At 39.6% G+C, this 22,347-nt stretch overlaps 4 protein-coding genes across 5 annotated transcripts; 1 reads left to right on the top strand and 3 right to left on the bottom strand.

The window, feature by feature from the left end:
- Window positions 1–750: 750 nt before the first annotated feature.
- On the bottom strand, window positions 751–6,566 carry LOC117790093 (histone-lysine N-methyltransferase SETDB1-A). Of its 2 annotated transcripts, none has more exons than XM_034629371.1 (3): window positions 6,170–6,566; window positions 2,731–3,062; window positions 751–2,668 (listed from the first exon to the last, which is right to left on the bottom strand). In XM_034629371.1, the coding sequence occupies exons 1-3, from the start codon at window positions 6,363–6,365 to the stop codon at window positions 1,133–1,135; spliced, it is 2,064 nt and encodes a 687-aa protein (XP_034485262.1). In that variant the 5' UTR covers window positions 6,366–6,566; the 3' UTR covers window positions 751–1,132. The 2 variants fall into 2 exon arrangements, with proteins under 2 accessions (XP_034485262.1, XP_034485263.1); XM_034629372.1 differs by having other exon boundaries at window positions 751–2,661; window positions 2,730–3,062.
- Window positions 6,567–13,575: 7,009 nt separating this feature from the next.
- LOC117791085 (lipase 3) lies at window positions 13,576–15,742 on the top strand. Its single transcript, XM_034630737.1, has 3 exons — window positions 13,576–13,788; window positions 14,396–14,577; window positions 14,645–15,742. Exons 1-3 carry the CDS (start codon window positions 13,693–13,695, stop codon window positions 15,588–15,590), a joined length of 1,224 nt encoding a protein of 407 aa, XP_034486628.1. The 5' UTR covers window positions 13,576–13,692; the 3' UTR covers window positions 15,591–15,742.
- Window positions 15,743–16,632: 890 nt separating this feature from the next.
- On the bottom strand, window positions 16,633–19,284 carry LOC117791736 (CCR4-NOT transcription complex subunit 10). Its single transcript, XM_034631605.1, has 6 exons — window positions 19,165–19,284; window positions 18,263–19,087; window positions 17,868–18,195; window positions 17,733–17,800; window positions 17,331–17,672; window positions 16,633–17,057 (listed from the first exon to the last, which is right to left on the bottom strand). Exons 1-6 carry the CDS (start codon window positions 19,251–19,253, stop codon window positions 16,739–16,741), a joined length of 1,971 nt encoding a protein of 656 aa, XP_034487496.1. The 5' UTR covers window positions 19,254–19,284; the 3' UTR covers window positions 16,633–16,738.
- Window positions 19,285–20,595: 1,311 nt separating this feature from the next.
- Window positions 20,596–22,275, bottom strand: LOC117791009 (sorting nexin-12). Its single transcript, XM_034630637.1, has 3 exons — window positions 21,701–22,275; window positions 20,987–21,082; window positions 20,596–20,921 (listed from the first exon to the last, which is right to left on the bottom strand). The coding sequence occupies exons 1-3, from the start codon at window positions 21,875–21,877 to the stop codon at window positions 20,691–20,693; spliced, it is 504 nt and encodes a 167-aa protein (XP_034486528.1). The 5' UTR covers window positions 21,878–22,275; the 3' UTR covers window positions 20,596–20,690.
- Between the last annotated feature and the right edge of the window lie 72 nt (window positions 22,276–22,347).

Raw genomic sequence — 22,347 nt, forward strand, 5'->3', positions numbered from 1 at the left:
AACTGACAGGATCTCTTTAAGGATTAACTTAAAAAAGATTAGTTAATTTGAAAGTGACTTATCTATGACGTATGTTCCTGACTTATGACATTCAAATATTAACAACTAAACAACACATATTTATTATATATTGTAGTCCTTAAACCTTGAGCGGATTCAGCTTGTTGATTCAGTAAAATATAGTATTGGCATTGGTATTTGAAGAAGCCCTCCAGTAGGTAATGTCCGGTAAATCCTAAAATTAGTCAAAAAGTTTTTAAAATTACGAATACATATATAGTCTATTTTGATTTACACGGTCTGAATACAACTAAACTACAAAGCAACCAAAAACCAAACAAAATTCCATACGATTTTGGTTGGTTTTCGGTTGATTTACATTTCTGAAACACACCTGAATGATATCAATTTTTAAAAAATTAAATGATAAATGTAGTTCACTGGCAGTATAAGTTTGTGTAAAAGAAATTAAAAGTGTTGCATACTTTTAGGCTGTTGATGAAAATGGCTGCCATCTTGCAATATTTTTAGTTAAGTTTCCTCTATGTGAGGGGTGCTCCTATAACGGAGGGGATTTTGGTTGTCATTTCTGTATAAGTAAAATTTGGCTATATATTCATTACTTCTATATCACTTAATTATTACCGACTTTAATCTATTAGTTGAACTTCCAATATTTTTTGTTCCCCCAAATTTGGTAGTTATTTTCTTTTGTTAAAATAATATATTTTTAATAAAAATAAATGTCAATTAGTTTTTTCAATCGAAAATATTTATTCTGAGTTTTCATCAGATACGCAATAAATGTGTGCTTAAATCTAAATAAAATTCCTAAAGATAAATACATAATTTTTGTGTTTTCTTGAACAAAGATAGAAACTTATAGTATATAGTGCAGCTATAATTGAACAATATGGCAAATGGTTTTTTCTTGTATTTCTCTTTTTGTTTTGTCTTATATTTTCGCAGCTTTTTGTAGCTATGATGGGTCAGTCAGATATTTGGAGCCGGAAAATGTAACAACCAGTTGGAGGAGCTAGCTGAAGTCTTCGTTTGCTGCTTCACTTTAATAAATTCAATCTCAAAGTTAATAAATATTTACAGTGTACCAAAAGCAGTCAGATTGTGCGGTTTAGAGACATTCATCGGTTTCCTCGTTTCCCATGGCGATAATCACGGGTGTCGATAGATCCACGTCAAGCAGCTTCATTTGTGCATCCTCCTCGTCTAAATTATCCTTGCCCAGACGTTGTTCTTGCATTTCAATATCCAGAGTACCGTGCTGGCGTTGGAACGATAATACGAAAATAACCAATGAGGTGACAATGAATATAACCGCAGTTCCGGAGCACAGGGCAATGATCAGCGTGGAGCGGCCAGATGATGCCAATGATAGGTAGGCACTACGCTCGTCGGCCAGGTTACTGTCAAAGGTTTGGCCAGCATTGTGTGGTGGATACGAGACAAGGGGCGTGGCGGTACTATCCTCTGCCTTGGCCTTCGGCTCATCCCCGGTAAGCTCATCCGATTCCTCAGAGGAGTCTTTTTCCACTGACTCACTATCCGGTTGTTTCGTCTGTTGCTCAGATTCGTCGCTGTCCGAATCAGACTTGTCCACAACTTCAGGTTCTGCTGGAGCAGCAGTTGAGCTGGACTCTGAAATGTTTACCTCGCCTTCTACTGCAGTTGATTCCTCACTCACAGGCTTCGATTCAACTTCACCTTCAGCTTCAATTTCAGTTTCAGTTTTTTCTGGATCTGCATTCTGAGCAATGCTGGCTTCTGTGGGCGTCAGAGATTCGACAGGAGTTTCGGACGAGGCGGCAATAACAGGTTCATTCGACTCCACAGCCGCTTCCTCCACTGGGGCAACAACACCTACAGATGCCTCCGTTGGTTCTACATGCTCTGGTTCGGCACTGCTTGAAGCTATTGGTTGTACTTCCTTATCGATGGCATCGCTTTCAATGATGTTCTCCTCGATTTCATTGAGATGCGTTGATGGTTCCGTTGTACCTTTTGGTGTAATTTCAGTTTCTTTAAGCTGTGTTGCTGGGAAACTCTCTGGTTCTGTTCCTGTAACTGGCTTTGGTGCCTCCTCTTTATCTGCAACCTCTTCCACCACTTCAAGAGGAAGCAAATCTTCTACACCTTGTTTCTTCGTCACTTGATGTTTGGTTACTTCAAATGCGGGTTTTGGTAATTCCTCAGTCAAATGAACGTTTTCATGTTCGTGCTCTAAAGCAAGTCGATTCGTATTCGTTATTGGTTGCTCGGTAATCGCACGGTTCTCATCAAAAATAACTGAAGCCAGATCGCTGGTTAGACTTGGCAAGGGTGGATTGGGACTCTCTTGGTCCACTTGCTCGTTGAGAGTGGGCGACTTGTCAGTAGCTGTTTTTATATTAGAGTCATCCACGTGCACAACTGTGTCCGTTGGCTTCTCAGACTCCTTCTCCTTTTCTGGTTCTGTCTCCTTAGTTGATTTATCGTTGTTTACGTCTGCTTCAATTGGCTGCTCCGTCTTCTCTTCCGCCTCTGCCCCTTCTTCTGCCTCCACAGACAATTTATCGTTTTCTACAACTGCGTGGGTTGGTTTCACATCCTCCTCCTCGATCGCTGCCTCTGCATCCAGAGCTTTGGGCTCACGTACACCTTGAGCTGCATCGATAGAATTGACACTTGATTTAGCATTTATTCAGTTTAGCTTATGGCCAATGGAAACCTACCTGTATGCTCATCATGGCTGTTTGTTATTTTCTGTTCATGGTCAACCAACGATCCAGACGAGTCTGCCTCAATATCCAGTTCAACTATACTTTTCACCTCATTTCGTATACCCTGCTCAAGACCCTCTCCGGCCAGCGATGTAAAACTTGTGTCAATAAATTCATCCGCTATTTCGGCAGCGTCAGTTTTGACTGGTTCGATCTCCACAAGTGACGTGTTGACAGGCGCGACGGTTGATGGTGATGTTTTTGGTGAGTTGACTTCAATCGCTGGCTGCTGTGGTGGAATTTCTGTGGTGGCTTCCTCAAATGGCAGAATGGTTGTTGAATCGGCTAAATAACAATAGAAAAGCAAACAAATTATAAAAATCAAATGGTTTATAAATAGAAATTATTTTTGTTGAAAATAATAATAAATATTAAAAATAAAAGTTATATTATGATTATTATAAATTTAAATTCAAATTTAATTAGTATTTCATATTTTATTTTTATTACAAAATAATAATTATTTTTCTTCGTTTTTTATATAAAAATAAACATATACAGGCCTGTTCCGGTTTTCACTTTCGGCAAGATTTGTCGGAAGTGAAAATCTTTAACCTGTTTTTATATCAATCTAGAAATATTTTGAGTATTGAAATCGCTTTGAGTTGGTGAATTTTAGTCCAATAAAGTGATAAAATGTAAGTCTAAAATGCTTAGCCCAGATGTAACGTGAAAAATTACATTTTTTGAAATCCAATCAAATAGGAAATGAAAACCGGAACAGGCCTGATTATTTTTCTTTTAAAAACTTTAACCGTTCGGCTTAAATAACAATAAAAAAGCAAACAAATTATAAATATTAAATGGTTTTTAAATATAAGTTATGTTTGTTTAAAATAATAATAAATATTAAAAATAAGAGGTTTATTATGATTTTTATAAATGAAAATTTAATTATTATTTCATTTTATTAAATTTAAAATTAAGAGTTATTTATTTTTCTTTGCTTTTTTTATAAAAATCAACATATAATTTTAATTTTAAGAATTGTAACCGTTCGTGTCTCTGATTTCATCTTCATTCAGGGAAGCATTAAGAACATCAATCCATAAATTCAACTTTCTCTCTTGTCGTGATTGTGTATTCATTAGCAAATAATAATATACACGAAATGAAAAACCATTTAATACTTAGTATTAATAGCCGAGCAACTATATAGATAAACTGTCAATTTAAAGAAATAATTAACTAATATAACTGCCATCGCATACTCATCGAATGTTATTTTATGGCCACAACGACAGCCAAACCCATTCAGACGAACTTACATACATACTGTCATACATGTAGATATGTATCCGTATAGCCACTATCACCGTCATCATCAGCATACATTTTCTCACACATTCCCATTCACAAACTGTTTGGCTGACGCTCCCCCTTCCGTTCCCGATTGTGATCATAGATGAGACATGTCCATGTCGACGTCACGACCACAGCAACCCAAATTCTCGTCCAGAAAACCACCTCCGCCTCATAATTCAAAATGCGTCCAAGTGGTCGATGCAGTGATTAAAATTCCAAGCACACACATATGACAACAACAGCAACAACAACCACAAAGACAGCACATCGAGGAATCCCAAATTAGTAACACAATAAACAAACCAACGAGACCAGGCAGTCATCCAAAGTAGCTGCCTTATTTATGAGTCGATGGTTCCTTCCCTTTCTATAGATGCAACTGCATTCGTGGAACTTGAAAATTAGTTATCTTCTACCCCTCGAAAAGATATGCATCGGAGGTGGGCCCCATGACCATTTCTATGCCACATCTACTCAATCCCTTTGGGAATGCTTGCAACAAAAATAACAACAACAACAGAGGCAACAGCAGCAGCGACCAAGTGTCTAAATGTCTTAAAATGGGACAAAGCATGCGGCACAAACAAAAACAAAGACAAATCCAAATGAAATAGCATTTACAGAAAATAAAAGAAATCGATTTTCCTCTCAGTTTCGGGGCTGCTGCACCGCCCGCTGTTGTTCTTGTTGTTGTTGTTGTTGTTGCAGCGACTGCGGCCAAACCGGAGCAGTGTCATCTGCCAGTTCCAGTCTAGTCTCTATATATTTATACATCGAAGTATCTGTCTTGCTGTCTGTGCGAGTGTATGTGTTAGAAAATTATCTTTTTGGACGTATTGAAATGGCCTCATGTTGTGTGGCATGTTTTAAGGTGGTAAAACATTCGTACATACATATGTTTTCATCTTTGAATGTTTGAAATGTGAAATATAAAATGTTGCATGTTTCCCTTTGGCATCTTTCGCTATCTTTCATTATCTCTAGAGAATACTAAGGAAAAATGTATTCATGTCAAAAGTAGAAACTCTATTTCGCTTGAAGGAAATTAAATACTCATAAATACAGATTATTTGACATTTAAGAGATATTACTTTTTTTTTTGCTATTTTCATTCTTCAACATTAAATTGAATAGAATACAATAGACTTATTTATTAGTACTATTTTTAGTAGATGCGAAGTTAAATTTTCGTATTAAAAATTGACAATCTCTTACTACAAAGTATCTTTAATCTATAAAAACTTCGATGAACACACTTTAAATGCAAATTCATGTTAAAATTGCTTAAATTCTTATCAAATTATTTTCAATGAAAACTATTCACATGATTCTAGTGAAAATTGTAGCTATAAAAATGGGGAAACTCAAATGTGAATGAATTTCCAATGAAGAACTGCATATCAGCAAAGACTGAATGAATATACGAATACTCAATATCAGCATTTGCATATATGGTTTCCGCTTAGTTTGACATTTTCTTCTTCATTGATTAGCAGCGTGTCTTCCGGAAAGTTCCAAGAAACCCAGTCAAATTGAATGACAAACTGACGACAATGGGGCAATGGACGGGACCAACCCCAATTGACCGAACCGCTCCTGTTATCTGTCGTTTTATCTGAACAACTTGAACTCTGTGAGACCCCTCAATTGCGATGTTACTAAACATTATTGAACTTTCGCACGCTGCTTTGGCAGCGTATGGATTGCGGTTGCCAAGGGGCATTTATATGACACCCATGTGGATGGAGGTGGAGGATAAAAGATGGAAGATGGAAGATGGGTGTTGTTGCGGCTTTGGCGGCGCCTCTTCCGTAGCATAATTATGCCAACTGAGGGCAGTGTCTATTTTGAATTATGCCAACAAAGAGCCGAGGAAAATGCAATGCTGCAATGCTGCAATAGCAACAGCAACAGCAACAATAACAGCCACGATCACAGCAGCAACAGCAGCAACAGAGACAACAACAGCTTTGTAAGTGCAACAAGTTTATTACGACAACAATAATGATGACAACGAAGATGTAGTAGCTGCATCTTTCGATGTGGCATGCATGTTGGCGTGTCTACGTGATATGAGCAGTACTTACAAGGCAGTGCCAAGCACGAAGGCAACATCAGCAGCAACATCGCTGCCAGCAACAGCAGCGACGCATGCGCTGATCCCAAAGTCAGAGGCGATTGCGGCCTTCTCATGTTGTTCCTGTTGGACGAGTAGCATCTGCTGCTGGCGGCTGGAACAACTTTGCAGCTGCCCCATGCTGCATGTATCTCAGAAATTGCCATATTGAATGAGTGATTGATTGGCTTGGATGCTTCTTGTTTTTGCCGTTCGATAAAACTGGCCCGAAACCCGGCTAAAACGCACACAAACAAATTCACAGTCGCAGTCGCAGTCACAGTAAGCGGGAAAGAGATAGAGATTCACTTGCTGCTTGTGTTCTTTTCCACTTTCAGCTGTCACTTTTTCGTTTTCTTTCAATTTTAATTCGAACTTAACACTTTGATTCTGGCCACGACGCAGCGAAGCGAACGCGTTGGCAACTTGCAAAGAACTAAAGTTGAGAACGCGTGCGCTCTGGAATTTTGTTGTGCCTCTGCCGCTGCCGCTGCTGCTGCCTGCTGCGTGCTGCGTGCTGCTTGCTGCCGCTGCCTGTGGCAGGCAATGTACATACAAAGAAGAGTCGCACATTGATGACGATGTGACGTCGCGTCGCTGTCGTTTAGGCCTCTGCCTCTGCCTCTGTCTCTGTCTCTTTCGCTGCCTGTTGCCCCTATACCATCTGCCTGCCAGATCTATCAACATGCGACCGTTTGGGCTGCCGCTGCCCTTGCCCTTACCCTTACCCCTGCCACGGCCACTGCCCCTGACTCTACCAATGCCTCTACCATGCGTTTATTTGCTTTGGGATAATAATAGGGCATTGGCTGGTATACGGCTACTGCTGCTCCTGAGTGGGCCTTTCTATGTTTGTGTTGGTCTGATAAGTGCCTAGCGCCATAGAAATCGCCCCTTTGGCAAAACTTCAGCGTGGGGTGTTCTCTTTGTACTAACATTTTCGCTTGGCTTTAATCAGGCTATCAAACGAATATAAATATCGGCTTAAGTTTGGGTTTCTGTTATGTTTGTTTTTTAGTTTTCGGTTATCGGCTACGTAAAATCATTGTAAATCGGTTTAGTAACGGTAAACGGGTTTTTTTAGGTTTAAAAAATAACATTTATTATATTTTATTATATTTATTATTATAATCTGTGAACAAAAAAATCTTTAATTTAAAAACATAAGATCAATTAATTGAGAAATAATATTTAAAATCAATTCTTACACCTTTACAACATTTTAACCGATATTAACCGTTATGCATGAATCGGTTAAACAATAAATAATTTCGGTTTTTCGGTTTTGTTGTAATAATAAAGTCTTGTTTCGGTTAGGGTTTCAGTTACGTTTACAAATTTCAATCGATTAATGCGGTTAAAGGTTGCAGTTTCGAATACGGTTTTAATCCCTGGTTTCAACTGATGAAAATCAAATCGCCATCGCCATCATCATCATCATGAAGGCCTTCTCAGCCTCGTAGGTAGTCAATTCGCCGGCACGCACTTCTCGCTGGACTCTTAGGTCGTCGGACAACCTCTGTCTCTGCCGCTGTCGACGCCTCTGCCGCCGCCTCTGCTGCTGCGACTGCGACTGCCTCTGCTTCAGCTTATGCGCTGTACTTGTTTATTGTTTATTGGACACAATACAAAATTCCTGACACAAAAGAGAGCAGGAACAATGACAAGAAATATGGAGCTACAGGCAGGCACCATATTCAACATCAGCTGTAGCATAAAAAACTATTGAAATATGGAAAACGCAATAAGCAACTGCGCATGAACAACTGCGTTTACACGACAAACAATGTTAAAACAACGAAAAACACAATTTCATTAACATATTACATCAGCAAATTTAGTGTCCATTTCGTATGGTTTGTCATAAAAATGATTTGAATTAAATACTTAATTAAATTTCATCAAACACAAGGGTCAAAACGTGTTTGTACAAATCGTGATATAACATTACAATACGTATAAACATGGTAAGTTGAGGAATGAAGTGGTATCTCGCATAGTATCAATGATTTTCATTTACATTTTCCCATCTCAAAAGTCACAAATCATGAATACATCATGACGCGATGTTAAGATTGAGTTTCATCTCACAGCGTATAAATGATCTGATTTGGAGAGTCAGCTCAGGCAGAGCAACGGTTGTTCAAGTGCGCTTACCTCGGCTCCAGACTGTGGACCGACGACTGCGGACTGCGGACTGCGGGGGTCTTTCACTGCAAACTGATTGAAAGGCCGGTCCATTGACTGACAGAATGCCCAAACAAAACTTCTCGCAGATCTGTCGACAACGACGACAACGGCAACGACGACGACAAAGACGATGAAGCATTTGAATTTTTACATACATATGTATGTACGTATTGATATAAAGTATGTATATACAGTGGCTCACAGCTTATTTTGACCCACAAACTTTTTAACTACACATTTTTTTCATTTATTAATTCCTATATGATATATAAAAAGTGTAAAGTGAAACTATTTTGATTACATTTAAATATTAATTAAAAATTATGCCCTTAAATTTAATTTCCATCTTCTTCCCATTAAAAGATAAATTCTTTTAAAAATTGTGATAATTATGTATGAATAGTGGTTCGAATAAGCTGAGAGCCACTGTACCTATGTATGCATCAAACAATTTCACAATTTCCCCCACAAAAATAATAAGTTTTTTATATTCTTAATTTATTATTCTTGGCTATAGCTTTTTTTTAGAACAAATTTAAATCCAAAGTATAATTTTTATTGAACCTTACAATTTGAAGAATAAAATTATTATATGTAATTTCTTGCCTAACTGTGAATATACAGGTACTTAAGAAATTGTTTTGACAAAATTAAACATTTTCACTATTTCTTCTACAAAAATTATACATTTATTGTAAGCATTTTTATTTTATTTCCTAAATTAATATTCTTATCTATGGTTCCCAAAACAAGTAAAAAATAAAAAGAATTTTCAACGGACTTAAACAAATATATGAATTAATTTTATTTTACTATTTATTTATTATGTCAAATCACTATCTTGAATAGCTCTATGTTACTTTATGGTAAATGTTATTATTTGTCTAGGTTTTTTTTTGTACAAATTTCCATTACGTGATGGGCTGCAAGTCGGACTCAAATTGAGGCTTGACGACTTGTTTGCCCACTGTTTATGTTTTATTGATAATGCCAGCAGGTAACCACAGTCGTGCCGAGAAAATTTGACTAATGTGAGCTCGCCTTCAGATTCAATTTAGTCGTTAAATATTTAGATTTTGTTTGTGGCTCTTGTCCAAGCAACAGGAAGGAATCAATTGGTTTCCCTTTGAGTAACAACGCTTAGTCATGATGGAGATGGAGACGTTGCCTCAAACCGTTGGCTACTTCCTCCTAAGACCTTACAGTGTTCCTTTTGTTTATCGTCAGACGGCAGAGGCAGAGGCAGGGGCAGAGGCAGACGGCATCGTCGGCAAGTCGAAGCAAAGTCGATGGCGAGGGCGGTTGCAAGTTGTTTTTGATGTTGTTGTTGTTGCTGTTGTTATTGTTTATTTTTGGCTTGCCGCACAGCATTTTATGATCGGCAATTGCCATGTTTTCATGCTAGACAGGGGAACTGTAAAATTGCCATGGCTTATGAGTCAGAGAGACGCGAGCAGACCTCAAGCCATATAATTAAAACGACGAGACTTAACAGGTAAATGATTCTTGGCAAATGATTGGTTACCTGCTATTGTTGTTACCTTTTCTATTGACTTAGGATCATAAACACATTAAGAAACAATTAGCGACAGATTAGCGCAGTGTAAACCATTTTGCCGATTATTTTCCCCGACCCAACAACTGATTTTCAAACTCATAACTTTCCCAAGGGACATCAGGCCCTTTCATTTTATGACCCGCCACCAACAACGCTGCTTCTGTAACTGATAAGCCTCTGTAAATGTTAGTGTATGTGCATCGTGGTAGCGATAAACAGAAAGGGCTGACGTTGAACGGAAATGCAATGCGTAGAGCCAAACTTGATTATCGCATAAGTATATCTTGGAAAAAAAAAAATGACCAAAACACACAAAATACACAAGTTTATCGGACAACAAGAGCACTTAAAGTGAAAAGTGAAATGTCAACTCATTGTGCCCAGGGAAAAGTTGAACAAGCCTTTGATTTGCAGCCGACATTTTGTATACGTCTTCAAATTATGCAGATGTTCAGTATTTCCGATTTCAAGTTCAAAGCAAAGTTTATAAAATGCAGTTAATATCATCCGAAACCGAACACCAAAATCAATTCCATATACACACGATTCTATACCCTTTCTATGACCTGATATAGTTTAATATACAATTTTTATCATTTAAATTTCAATGTTGTAGCTAATTTCTTAATCCAAGTATAAAAAGCGGAAAGTTCTCTTTATAGAAAAAACTATTGTTCTTTTAATAATTGTTTTTTATTTGGTCCTTATTTTTTTTAAGCAAATAAAATTATGTAATAAAAAATATCAAACTAGTAAAAATCTTCCTACATTATTTTTTACTATTTAAGCATCAAACTGAAATACAGATGAGCGAATTGTTAAATTTCTGCCTTATAGGGATCATTATTTTTGTAAAGCTCGGCGGTATAAGTCAAAACGCTTTTCTTCAATTAATAGCACAGTTAAATTTTGAGGTTGTTATATTGCAAACTATACATATGTAATGTCTATAAAATCTTAAATACCCATTTATAATATTTAACGTACTTTTAATGTTTTACGCAGCGTATCCAACTTTATGACCTAGTCGTAATACCCCGTCTGACAATGTGAAGAGGTTCGAACAAACCCAATTACATCACATAATGATCACATTTATGAGTAAATATGTGTGTGTAGAGATGGTCCAAAGTAAACAAACAAGCAAACAAATTTGGCAAGAGAGCAAAGCTAAGAGCTTATTGCATAGAATCCATTAGTTAAAAGCGAAAGAAAGTAAAAAATAAAAAAATAAAGTGTGAGTAACTAGAAGGTAAATGTCCAATTGTCTCGAACTGAATGCCCGTGGCCCCAATCCCTTTTAATTACTGACACTCGTAGGTTTAATTGTCAAAACTTGTCAACTGTTTGCCGAAGTTGCAGCTTGTTTCAGCGTTGGCAGAGCCGGAGACACAGAGCACGCGTCAAAACCGGCGGATGTGTCACAATACAAATTAGCGTAAACTGTTTTAACGCCAAAAAAATAAAAAAAATAAATACCCCGAGACCGGCACCGCCCCTGGACTAGTCCAATATAATGTAATGCTGGGGCACTCTAAACAATTCATACCCGTACGTGAGCATATGAGTACACTCATACGAATACGAATTCCCATGAGTATGCCGACTCGAATCTGGCGGGTCAACAGCGTGAGTAGGCCAACGGATCGCGGGGGGGTTTGGGGTCGGTAACTTTGACCGGGCCCATTGACGAAATTGAGTTGGACTTGCTGTCGAATGTTTGCACACTCGAACGAGAGTGTGTGCACAGCATTTTACAACTCCTTGCCAACTTGTTGACGCGTTATTAAAAAGCCATATAGACAAACAAGCTGCCAGCAATGAAAGCTCCTCAGACTAACTGACTGTCTGCCCAGACGTGACGTGAGTGTCGTCGCACGTGGGTGGTGGGTGCTGGAGGCGGGCAACTAGACGATTGTTTTCGAGTATTTAACTATCCACACACACAGACACACACACACACACACAAACACATGCACACAATGGAGTGTACATACAATTATACAAAAAAAGATCCTAAATAAATAAGCAAGCAGACAACGCTACGTCACATCGCAGCTGGAACTCTGCCACTGCGAATAGCACTCAGAGCACTCACATACACGTACACTCACAGCACTCACATTAGGCAACAGGTTATTGCAATTCAGCGAAAACAACGGAGACGGTCGACAATGCGACGACGACGACGGCGACGATGAAGCCAAGCCAAAAAATGTGTAAGTAGCTCCCAAAAATTAATACACTGTGCCAAATTCTTGCGTGCACTCAAAACTATCCAAAGTTACGTATGAATGGAATTACAAACATATATGAATAACACTGCATACCCAATGAAACGAAGTTCCATTGTCTTCCTACTTGAATTCAAGATTGCTTGAATAGCATTGCTTAAACTGAAATTCAATTAAACCTTTTAAACTTGAAATTTTAATATTATTTGAGTTTTTATTATTCATAAATAAAATTAATAAAATTGATAGAAATATATTACTTTGTAAAGCAATTAATAAATATATCTATTTACTAATAAACTTGGTACACGACATATAAATTAGTTTCTATTGTTATATTTCGTTATAATTTACTACACTTTTGTAAACCTAATAATAAATTATATGATCAGCAATTCTTTAAATTTTAATAGTATTATAAAAAATATTTTAATATTACAATAATACAATACTTGAAAAGAAAAACATTTTTATTTAAGGAGTTATTTAGTTAAAGAGTCTTATCTTACCTACATAAATTAAAAAAAGTCGTGAATCTCTTTCAGAAATAATGTAATTCATGACATGCTTAGTAGATTTTAAAATTAATAAATTCGAGTATTGTATTTCACTCTCATTTTCGTTGCAGTGTGGATGTCAGTACTCAATTAAATGCTGCTTTCTTTTGCCCACTGTAACTGTCGATGACACTTTTTGAGCTAGGGCTCTCATTTAATTGGTTTTGTTATAATTAAAAAATTGCTGTGGCATTTTGCCAAGTCATTGATAGAAGCGCTACATTGTCAGTGGGAAGTAATAAACAAGAGTGAGAGAGGGAGTGAAGGTGAGCAAGAGAGAAAGGTGAGGGGGGTGTTTAAATTGGATACAAGTATTAAGCGCAGTGTAGGAAAGTCGCCGCTCAGTTTTTGGAGGTAGCAGCGTCCGGATGCGCCGCAGTTTTGGGCGCGAAGAGGTACGAGTAAGGCACACGACATGCAGGTGGTTGGTTGCCTGGCTAGCTGGCTGACTGGCTGCTCAATGGCTCAATAGCTCAGTGGCTCAGCTGTGCTGCTTTGGGCTGACTGCGGGAGCGTCGAGTGGCGTCGCGTCGCGTCGCGTCGCGTCGTGAGTGAGTAAGTAAGAAACAAGCCCTGCGACGACTTGACGCTTTTGTGCTCGATGCGGCCAAAAGCCGCAACCGCGTGCACAGTCGATAAAGCACATTCGAATCGAACGTTAGCAGCGCTTGCTGGCCACGATCACGACCACAACGACGACGACGACGACGTTGACGGCACTTTTGATTGCAATTTTCATTGATATCCATTCATGTGAACATACACACATATCGCGTCTGCCTCGGCCGCTTTTTGAAAGCTCCGGCGGCACTTTCTTTCTGTCATTTCGCGCTCGATCCTCGCAGCTTTCATTTTCGATACGATCTCGATACGAGCCGCGAACCGGTTCAGCCTTAGCGGTTACGTACGCTTACTTAATCCCAGGCAGCTTTCATGTAATCGCCATCCTGTCAGCATGAGATTGGGCCTGGATTTCGTCATGCTGGCATTGCTGCTTCGTCAGGTGTTGGCCACCATACGACACTCTCGTGAAATCATTATAACAGATGCGGTAGGTGCACAGAAACAAAAAATTCATTCTAAAATTCTGTATTCAGGATATTAATATTAAACGCCCAAATGGAGTAAACCAGAAATTTCCGACGGCAGAAAGTTTTCAGAAATTTACCAGTACGTTTTCTGGTCTACTTGATAACGGGCCTTCAATTAGTAAAATTTAAGTTTACATTAAAAAAGTGGAATCAAAATAATTGCTGAGAGTCGAATAAAAAATTCGTGCTTGAATCAAGTATTGTTTACTTGGCTTAAGAAAATCCGGAATTAACGCACTTCTGACATTGCTTTGGATTGATTTTAATTCGGAATCCCAAATTTTTTCTCTGTGTGCTTCCCCTATTTCCTCATCTGCCCTTCCGACTGCAACTGGGGGTGGCCCAAAGCTCGGTTTTGTGTGTGCGCACGTCTCTGGAATTCCTAATTACTTGAATGACACAACGCACGCGTCGCTTGGCCTCCAAATGTCAAGCGATAAATGTGCCAAACATGTCTTCGAGATGTGACAGTGTGTGTGTGTGTCTCTGTGTGTCTCTGTGTGTGTGTTTATGGTTGTGTTTGCCAAGTTAATAACTCGAAGCCTGACTGGCTGCGTATTGTTGCAGGTGCGTCGCATTCAGCACGATGGCTACAACGTGGAGCAGCACACGGTGATAACTAAGGATGGCTATGTGCTCACCCTGCATCGCATTCCCCAAGTACAGCTGCATGAGAATGGAACTCTGGGCACTGTGCTGCGACGACCTGTTGTCTTTCTACTTTCCGGTCTCTATGCCTCATCGGATGTGTAAGTTTTGTGCACTGTTTCCGCTTGACCTTGCCACTGATTGCCACTTGTTGCACTATTGTTTTAGCTGGCTGCTTAATGGACGGGAGGATTCGCTGGCCTATCTGTTGTGGCGGGCGGGGTATGATGTGTGGCTGGGCAACAATCGGGGCAACATCTACTGTCGCCACAATCTCTGGCTAAATACCACGGAGCGGGAGTTCTGGAACTTTAGCTGGCATGAGATGAGCGTTTATGATATGCCTGCCCAGATTGATTATGTGCTGAGGACGAGCGGCGTGGCGCGAATGCATTTTGTGGGCATCTCTCAGGGCGGCACCGTCTTCCTGGTGCTCAACTCGATGCTGCCACAGTACAATGCGGTCTTTAAGACCGCCACCTTGTTGGCGCCAGTTGCCTATGTGAGCAACACCCAAAGTGGATTGGCCAAAATCATTGGACCCGTTTTGGGCACACGCAACTATGTGTCCAAGATGCTGGAGGGCATTGAGATGTTTTCCACCAACAAGTTCTTCAAGAAGTTTCTGTCGATGACCTGCCTGGACAACGAGAAGCCCTTGGTCTGCATTACCCGCCTCTGGCCAGCTGTGGGCTATGATACACGTTTCCTCAACAAAACACTGCTTCCGGATCTGATGGCCAACTTTCCGGCAGGTGGTTCCGTCAAGCAGCTGATGCACTACTTCCAGGGTTACGTCTCCACTAAGTTCCGGCAGTACGACTACGGCCCGGAACGCAACTGGCTGCACTATCAGCAATTGGAGCCGCCGGAGTATGCTCTCGAAAATGTGAGCACTCCCATTACGATATTCTTTGCGGAGAACGATTACATTGTCGCTCCCGCGGATATCTGGCGACTGGTGAGTCGATTACGCAACGTGGAAGCCGTCTACAAGGTTCCATGGAAGCGTTGGAATCACTTTGACTTCATTTGCGGCTTAGGCGTACGTGAATATATCTTCGATAACATTGTACTCTCAATGAATCGATATGAACAGAGGCGTCGACGCTGACGGGGGATTACAATAATGCCAGGGAGCTAGAATTCACAACTTCTACTAGTGCCAAAAACTTAGTTATACCATTATATCATAATGAGTCCAAGGTTGGTCGACTTTGGACTTACGTACTGATTAATAAATATTTATTTATAGTTTCGATTGGATTTTGGAAGGCTTTTCATTTCATTAATTGGTATCAGTAAAAGGTCCAGTCCTAACAAAGGAATAACCTGCAGATCGTATGTTTATATCATAATTATAACATAGTTGGTATTCATCAAAATTATATAAACCCTTTAAAAGTATACAATCTAAAATAATCTCGCATTGATTTATGTTTCTGTATTACCAAAATTTTGTATCCGATATAAAAAAATTCAAAAATGATTGTCACTAGAATTCTACAATTAAAATGTCTTTAATGCGGAATATAAAATAGATTCTGATATCTTTTAAAGAGTACAAGTAATTTCGATATACATACATACAAAAGATCCTACTGTTGAATTATCAGCTTTGTATAAATATATGTATATATATATATGTATATATATATATGTATATATATATATGTATATATATCCATGTAATTCAATCTGAACCTATTTACCGTCAACTAATGCAAGAAGACAAGTTACTGATGAAATTTGTGTAATTTAATGAATGGGAAACAACATAATAACAATTAGTGATCTTCATAAAGTGAAGCTTTATCAGAAGATATTCACCGTGTACAGTTCCTAGAATCCTTAAAGACATATCTTCTCTCGACAAAAAGTTGATGTAAATTTATCTCATTTTTTTCTGTATTTAAATAATACAGGGGTAAATAAATTTGTTAAAAATTGTACAGATAAAAAGTTTACAATTTTGGAAAAAGGGGGTGAAAGGCAATGAAAATGTTTTTAGTCCTTGCTAAAAATCAATGAACTTCCGTAAAAAAACTGCGGGGTTTAAAAGGAATTAAAGTTAGGTAGCGTAACGGAACGAATGCATTAGTATCAGATTATCATAAATGTTAACAAATACCCATCGTAATTTGAAAATGCAAGTATTAAATGAACCATTATTAACTGATGTCTGTCAGTGGTTTATCTATATTTACAATCCGTATTATTTTCCATTTTGATTCCGTCTATGATATTTACACAATTTGTTGTCTAATTGAGTACACTAGCTGCGTTCATTTTTAGTTCGACGTAACGATGCAGGATCAATGCCTTACTGCTCACAATCGGATGGCTTAACGTGGCCAATAGATTTTTGGCCGCCTGAAAATCGTTCTGTAAGGCCAAGGCAACGGCCAAATTGTATCGAACTACGTTCTGGGCAGCGTCCAGCGATTTTAGTTGCCAATCACGTGTCTCCAGATCCAGAGCGTTCAACGTGCTCACAAACGTCGGCTCCAGATACTCCCGTGCCTCGGTGGCCTTATCCATCATTATGAGCGCCTCACCCGCGTACATGTGTCCCAGCAGTCTGTAATTTATCAATAGTTAATTGCAAAAGTAACAAAATCCAGTGTATTGAGATTAATTGCACATGCTACGTATTAAAAAAAATCAATACATTTCAAAGTCTTTAATTAATATTAAAATAAGGGAATTAGATAAAATGTGCAATTATTGATAGTATAATCCAGGGTATCAGACCGTAATGAATATAGGTTTAATGAATTTTTGTCAATCTGTGTCAGATCTGGACAATTATCTATGATGTGCAATTATTAATAATAAGTGGATTTTTACATACTTGTGTGCATCAGAGAGACGTTCGCTTTGGAGCAGCTGTTTGGCCATTTCCAATGCGGTTACATGGTCGCCCAGGCGTAAGGAGACAAAACTGTGCGCCGCATAAATGGCGGCCAACATATTCTCAAGCGATTCTAAGCTAATCGGTTTCGATGGGTTGCAAAAGTTATTGTCCTGCTGCTGACTCCACAGCTGCGGCGCCGCATCCTTCTGTTCTAATGTCTCCTCCGGCGAGGCAGCCATATGGAACGTAGCCCTGTATTGGAGTGCCAGGGTGAGAGCACTGCGTAGACACAACGCGGCAAATTCAAGCGTTGGCTCCGGCACTGCGGACGATTGTGCTCTGTGAGAGAATAGTGATAAAGGTGAGCACAGTTAAGTGATAATAGGAAAAGATACATACGCATACGGCTTGGGAAGGGAAGAGTTCATGGCACCCTCGAAGGACTGACGCTCCTCTCCACGCAGTTTCTAAAAGAAGTTAAAAAGAGTAAATTGAGATTGAGCTCTCAGTTAATAAGATCGTCTAATCGCCTACCGATTCGTGCTCCATTATGCAAGCCTCTGCCATGCGGAACCACAGCCGAGGATTGCTGTGATACTGCTTGATGGGCACCAGAAAGCACTGGAATGCCTCCTTGGGACGGCGCAGATGCAGCATGGCAATGCCCAGATTGTACATGATCTCGCAGGAGCGTGCCGAGCTCATGGTTTGCAGCGAGCTCTGTCGCAGATTCTCAGCCAGCTGTTGGTCAAAGCGCAGCGCATTCTGAAAGAACTTGGCCGCAATCGCATAATGGCGCACACGCAAATGGATGACGCCCATGTTGTTGGCAATGCACGTGTTCAGCTGAGGAGTGACGGTGCTAAAAGATACAAAGATAGATAGATACATTCATCTCTATCTCGTAGAGTGGTGGAATGGCAACTTACCCCGCCTGGGTGCAGTCGTTATTGATGCGCATCAGCTGCTTGGCGGACATCTGAAAGTCCTTCATGATGTAGTACTGCAGCGCTCTCAGTTCCGCGGACTGCGGTGTTCCATCCTCAATAATGACTACCGGCTTGCGGTTCAGCACGAGCGTCAACAGTTGCAACAGCTGCAAGGTGCCACCGCTTTCGCCTGCCACGCGTGCCACAGTCGTCTCCAGCATGGGTGTTGCAGCTGCCGCCAGCGTCGATGTGGCAGCAGCAGCAGCGGCGGCGGCAGCAGCAACCGCAGCAGCGGCGGCGCCAGTTGCCGCCTCTTCGGCACTGCCAGTTGGATTGGGATTCGGATTGGGATTGGGACTGGGCGCACTTGCCACCAGATTAAGCTTATACTGCAAATAATCGAGAAATGCCTCGGCGCGATTCAGCTGATTTGTGGCAAGCAGCAACTGCAGCTGCAACGTGGCGACCAGCGCAGCCATGTGCTTCTCCAGTGCCTCCAATCTGGCCACAAGCGGAGCCAGTCTCTCCAGTGCCGTGCCATACATATGCCGATGGTAATAGATAACCGCCTTATTGTACCTGGCCACGGTTATCGCACTGCCGCCCGCATGCTTCAGCTTTAGCGAGAGACCCACAACTGGACCACCGCCTGGCGCCGACTTGGCATCCGACAGCTGCTCCAGCTCCTGCAGCAGCGTCTGGTGCTGCATGCAGCCACCTTTATAGTACTTGACCACGGCCCGATTGTGGCGCAGAATTAAACCGCTGCTCTCCCCTTTCGTCTCCAGCTGCTGTAACAGCTCCAGGCAGCGGTCGTACTCGCAACTGCAACGGAGACAGAAACAAAGGAAAACCATTAAATTTACATGGGTCTGCAATTGAGATTCATGCGCATCGCTTACTTGTTGAACTGTTGGTGGGCCTGGCACAGCAAATTGTAATTTTCATCATCGCTAGGTTGCGTTTTTGTCGGAGAATCCGCCGTGTCCATGCCAAAAATAAAAAAACAAAAAATAACTTATACATGACAACCCTACACACACACATATATATCTGTTTGCTTATCGGCTTGTCTCGCTCACACATCTAGAATCGTTTTGCAGCCCTGCGCAAAATGAGCGCGCCAAAGCAACGCTCGTGAGCACTCACGCACGCACGTCTGCAATGGGTGCGGCATTTATCGCAATTTAAAGATAGATTACAAAAAATAACACATATTTAATTCGGTTTTTTTTTTAAATTAGCACAAATTGGAATTAACAAATATAATAGTCTTGTGTAACTCTGATTTAAATATTTTCGATTTTGCACGCGTAAAATGACCAAGTACAATTATTAACAATAAAAATACTAAAGTCCTGAAGTTTTATAGAAAAAGTAAGCCATTTAATTTTTAGAAAAATTTTGCAACTTTACTTACCCTAACAGTTTGCGGAACATTAATATTTAGTTTTATATAAAATATAACTTTTTCTGTTTTTTTTTTTTATATTTTTGATAAAATGGAATTGAAAATGTTTGTGTGTTTTCTCTGTACCTGTTTTAAGTGTCAAAAGCCATTGGATTCTACAATAAATAAATCTGTTTACAACTCAGACTTTCAACAAAACACATAAAGAAACACCAACACACGACAAAATTTAGTAAAATACATGTATTATTATTGAAATTATTTTTAGGTTTGATTCGAAGTACAATACACATACTGTTGACTAAAATGATTCAAAAATATTCTATAATTTATCCAAAAAAAATCAATTACAACTCATTATTCATATAATATACCATGGAGATGGAGGGTAACTTTTTATTTTGCTATTGCAATTTCAAACTCAATATTATTTCAATTTTATACAACGACTTAAAGTGAGGGAGGAGAAAATGGAGAGGGATGTGCTCTCAGGATTCGAAAACTAGGATAGAAATTTTCATTTCTGAGCGATTGTCCAATGGCCAATAATTCTTCAAATTGGCCATTGGGACACTTACAATGAGACGACAATAATCCCATTGGGGATAGTTTTGTTTTTATGTATTATGTACACTATTAGGTAAATATGTATATGTATTGTATAATAATATATATGTATATATATTGTATTGTATTGTATGTATACCATTGCATATAAACAATTGAATTTTGCAATAAAAATTTCCAATACTTCAACTAGAGCCGCTCAACAATAACTTCCGCTCGTTTTTTGCTGGAAAAGCAGTTGCCGTATAATTTCATTAAACATCTATTACTTTTTGTTATTACTCGTAACTTGCTAAGCACACACATACACACGGATTGATTTTGCCTAATGGATTTCGTAATCTTTTCTCTTCAGTTTTTATCTTCTTTCATTTTAAGTTTGCATTTTGTTCGTTCGAGTTGTTGCTTTATTGCAGTTGCGGATGCGGATTCAGATTTAGATTCAGCGTCTTATGTGTTGCGAATTTTGCCGGGCACATAATTCTTGTCAATAACGCTTTCCTGCAGAAACATGTGCAGACAGCGCTCGTTCTGCGCCAGCGGATGTCCGGCTATCTTGTTGATAAACGCCTCCAATCCCTTCCTCCGCTCCTCGATGAAGTTCTCGTCAAATAATCCCTCGTCGCCGCGGAATGGCATTTGTCGTTTCCAGGCTTTTCCCGGCAGCGGCGGCACCACAATCTGTCAGATAGTGAATATGTTTATATAGTGATTCTATAGACGGATCGGATCTTGACTGGACTTACCTTACTGTCCCGTTCCAGCTCATTTCTCAGCCATTCAAAGTCGCTGTAGCGACGTCGCACACTCGACTCCTTCACCTTGAACACCGGCAAGTTTGTCTATCGGTGAAAAAAAAAAGAAAATATCTCATTTAATTCAATATTACATTGTTAATAATGTGCAATTGTACTGATTGTCATTGCTGGGACCCGCACCCGCATATCATATATCGTATATCATATTTCCCTATCAGCGCATGACTCAATGAATTAAAGTTAATGCTACCCAAAAATACAGTGGATAACACAGTGCAACACAAAAACGCCTTTTGTTGTGACTAATTGTTATCGTTGAGCTTTACAGGCGTATCATTTACACTCACACTCAACCAGATGAATACGCATACGTACAGTGGTTATCAGCCTATGTGACCCACATTTTAAATTATTTTTATATTTTTAAATTATTTAATAATAGCAACAAAGGTAACTTAAGTTTTCTAAGCTACTCCAACTCTAATAAATAATTAAATGTGTAACAAATAAAATGCAAATATTTTTAATATTTATATTTCATTCCCCTTAAAATATAAGATTTGTAACTGAAGTGACTGAAATAAGCTGACAGCCACTGTATATCGACTTATACAAAGGCAATTATCAACAAATTTTTTGGTATTTTTGCATGTCCAGCTCTGTTACCGCCCCCTGTTACTTCCCCATCTTTGATTCACTCACCCTCATGCGAACTTCGTAGTCCGTGTAACGCTTCTTGCCCGCCGCCATGGTGGTCAGCGGATTGACCACGTCGATTTCAAGGAAGTTTGCGGGAACTGCGTACGCATCATCGAGCGTTTGTTTCTTCACGTTGAGACGGCGGGTGGCGTCGGCGGTTCCGTCGGACTCAACCATCATAATGCTGCAAACTGCTTACAGTCCGTTGTTTGATGGTGACACGCCCCTTTTGTAATCGCCCTCTGCCACGAAATGCCGCAGCGTCCGCTTTGGCTGCAATGCAAATATAGGAAAACACGCACACACACACAAGAAACGAGTTTTTGTATTGGTTGCGGTGATGTATAGTTGTTTTTGTAGTTGTCGCTATCTCTTTGTGTGCTGTTGTTGCACTTCTGCTTTTCTTCGCTTTGTACGCGAGATTGTTTAGAAATTGTTCAAGATATTTCAATAACTATGACCGGCGCACTTTGGGCTCAAAAACTGCCGCATTTGGTCGTTTTACCAATTGTTAACTATTATAATTTAATTAATTTGAACATAAAAAATACACTTTCTACTCTTAATCCAATAATGTGAAAATGTGCCTAAAAATGCCAGCACAGAGTTGTTCTTACAATGCAGGGTTGCACAACGTGAACAACCAGTGT

The sequence above is a fragment of the Drosophila innubila genome (genome assembly GCF_004354385.1).
Source record: "Drosophila innubila isolate TH190305 chromosome 3R unlocalized genomic scaffold, UK_Dinn_1.0 2_E_3R, whole genome shotgun sequence".
NCBI classification, from domain to species: domain Eukaryota; kingdom Metazoa; phylum Arthropoda; class Insecta; order Diptera; family Drosophilidae; genus Drosophila; species Drosophila innubila.

Coding starts and splice junctions, on each gene's coding strand:
- LOC117790093 (XM_034629371.1), bottom strand. CDS start 6,365: ATGGCAATTTCTGAGATACATGCAGCATGGGGCAGCTGCAAAGTTGTT. Junction 3,063..6,169: donor TTCGTGCTTGGCACTGCCTT/GTAAGTACTGCT, acceptor ATTGTTATTTAG/CCGATTCAACAACCATTCTG. Junction 2,669..2,730: donor ACAGCCATGATGAGCATACA/GGTAGGTTTCCA, acceptor GTCAATTCTATC/GATGCAGCTCAAGGTGTACG.
- LOC117791736 (XM_034631605.1), bottom strand. CDS start 19,253: ATGGACACGGCGGATTCTCCGACAAAAACGCAACCTAGCGATGATGAA. Junction 17,673..17,732: donor TCCCTTCCCAAGCCGTATGC/GTATGTATCTTT, acceptor ATTCTCTCACAG/AGCACAATCGTCCGCAGTGC. Junction 17,058..17,330: donor CGTCTCTCTGATGCACACAA/GTATGTAAAAAT, acceptor GATAAATTACAG/ACTGCTGGGACACATGTACG.
- LOC117791009 (XM_034630637.1), bottom strand. CDS start 21,877: ATGATGGTTGAGTCCGACGGAACCGCCGACGCCACCCGCCGTCTCAAC. Junction 21,083..21,700: donor ACTACGAAGTTCGCATGAGG/GTGAGTGAATCA, acceptor TTTCACCGATAG/ACAAACTTGCCGGTGTTCAA. Junction 20,922..20,986: donor AGCTGGAACGGGACAGTAAG/GTAAGTCCAGTC, acceptor ACTATCTGACAG/ATTGTGGTGCCGCCGCTGCC.
- LOC117791085 (XM_034630737.1), top strand. CDS start 13,693: ATGAGATTGGGCCTGGATTTCGTCATGCTGGCATTGCTGCTTCGTCAG. Junction 13,789..14,395: donor AAATCATTATAACAGATGCG/GTAGGTGCACAG, acceptor GTATTGTTGCAG/GTGCGTCGCATTCAGCACGA. Junction 14,578..14,644: donor CTCTATGCCTCATCGGATGT/GTAAGTTTTGTG, acceptor CTATTGTTTTAG/CTGGCTGCTTAATGGACGGG.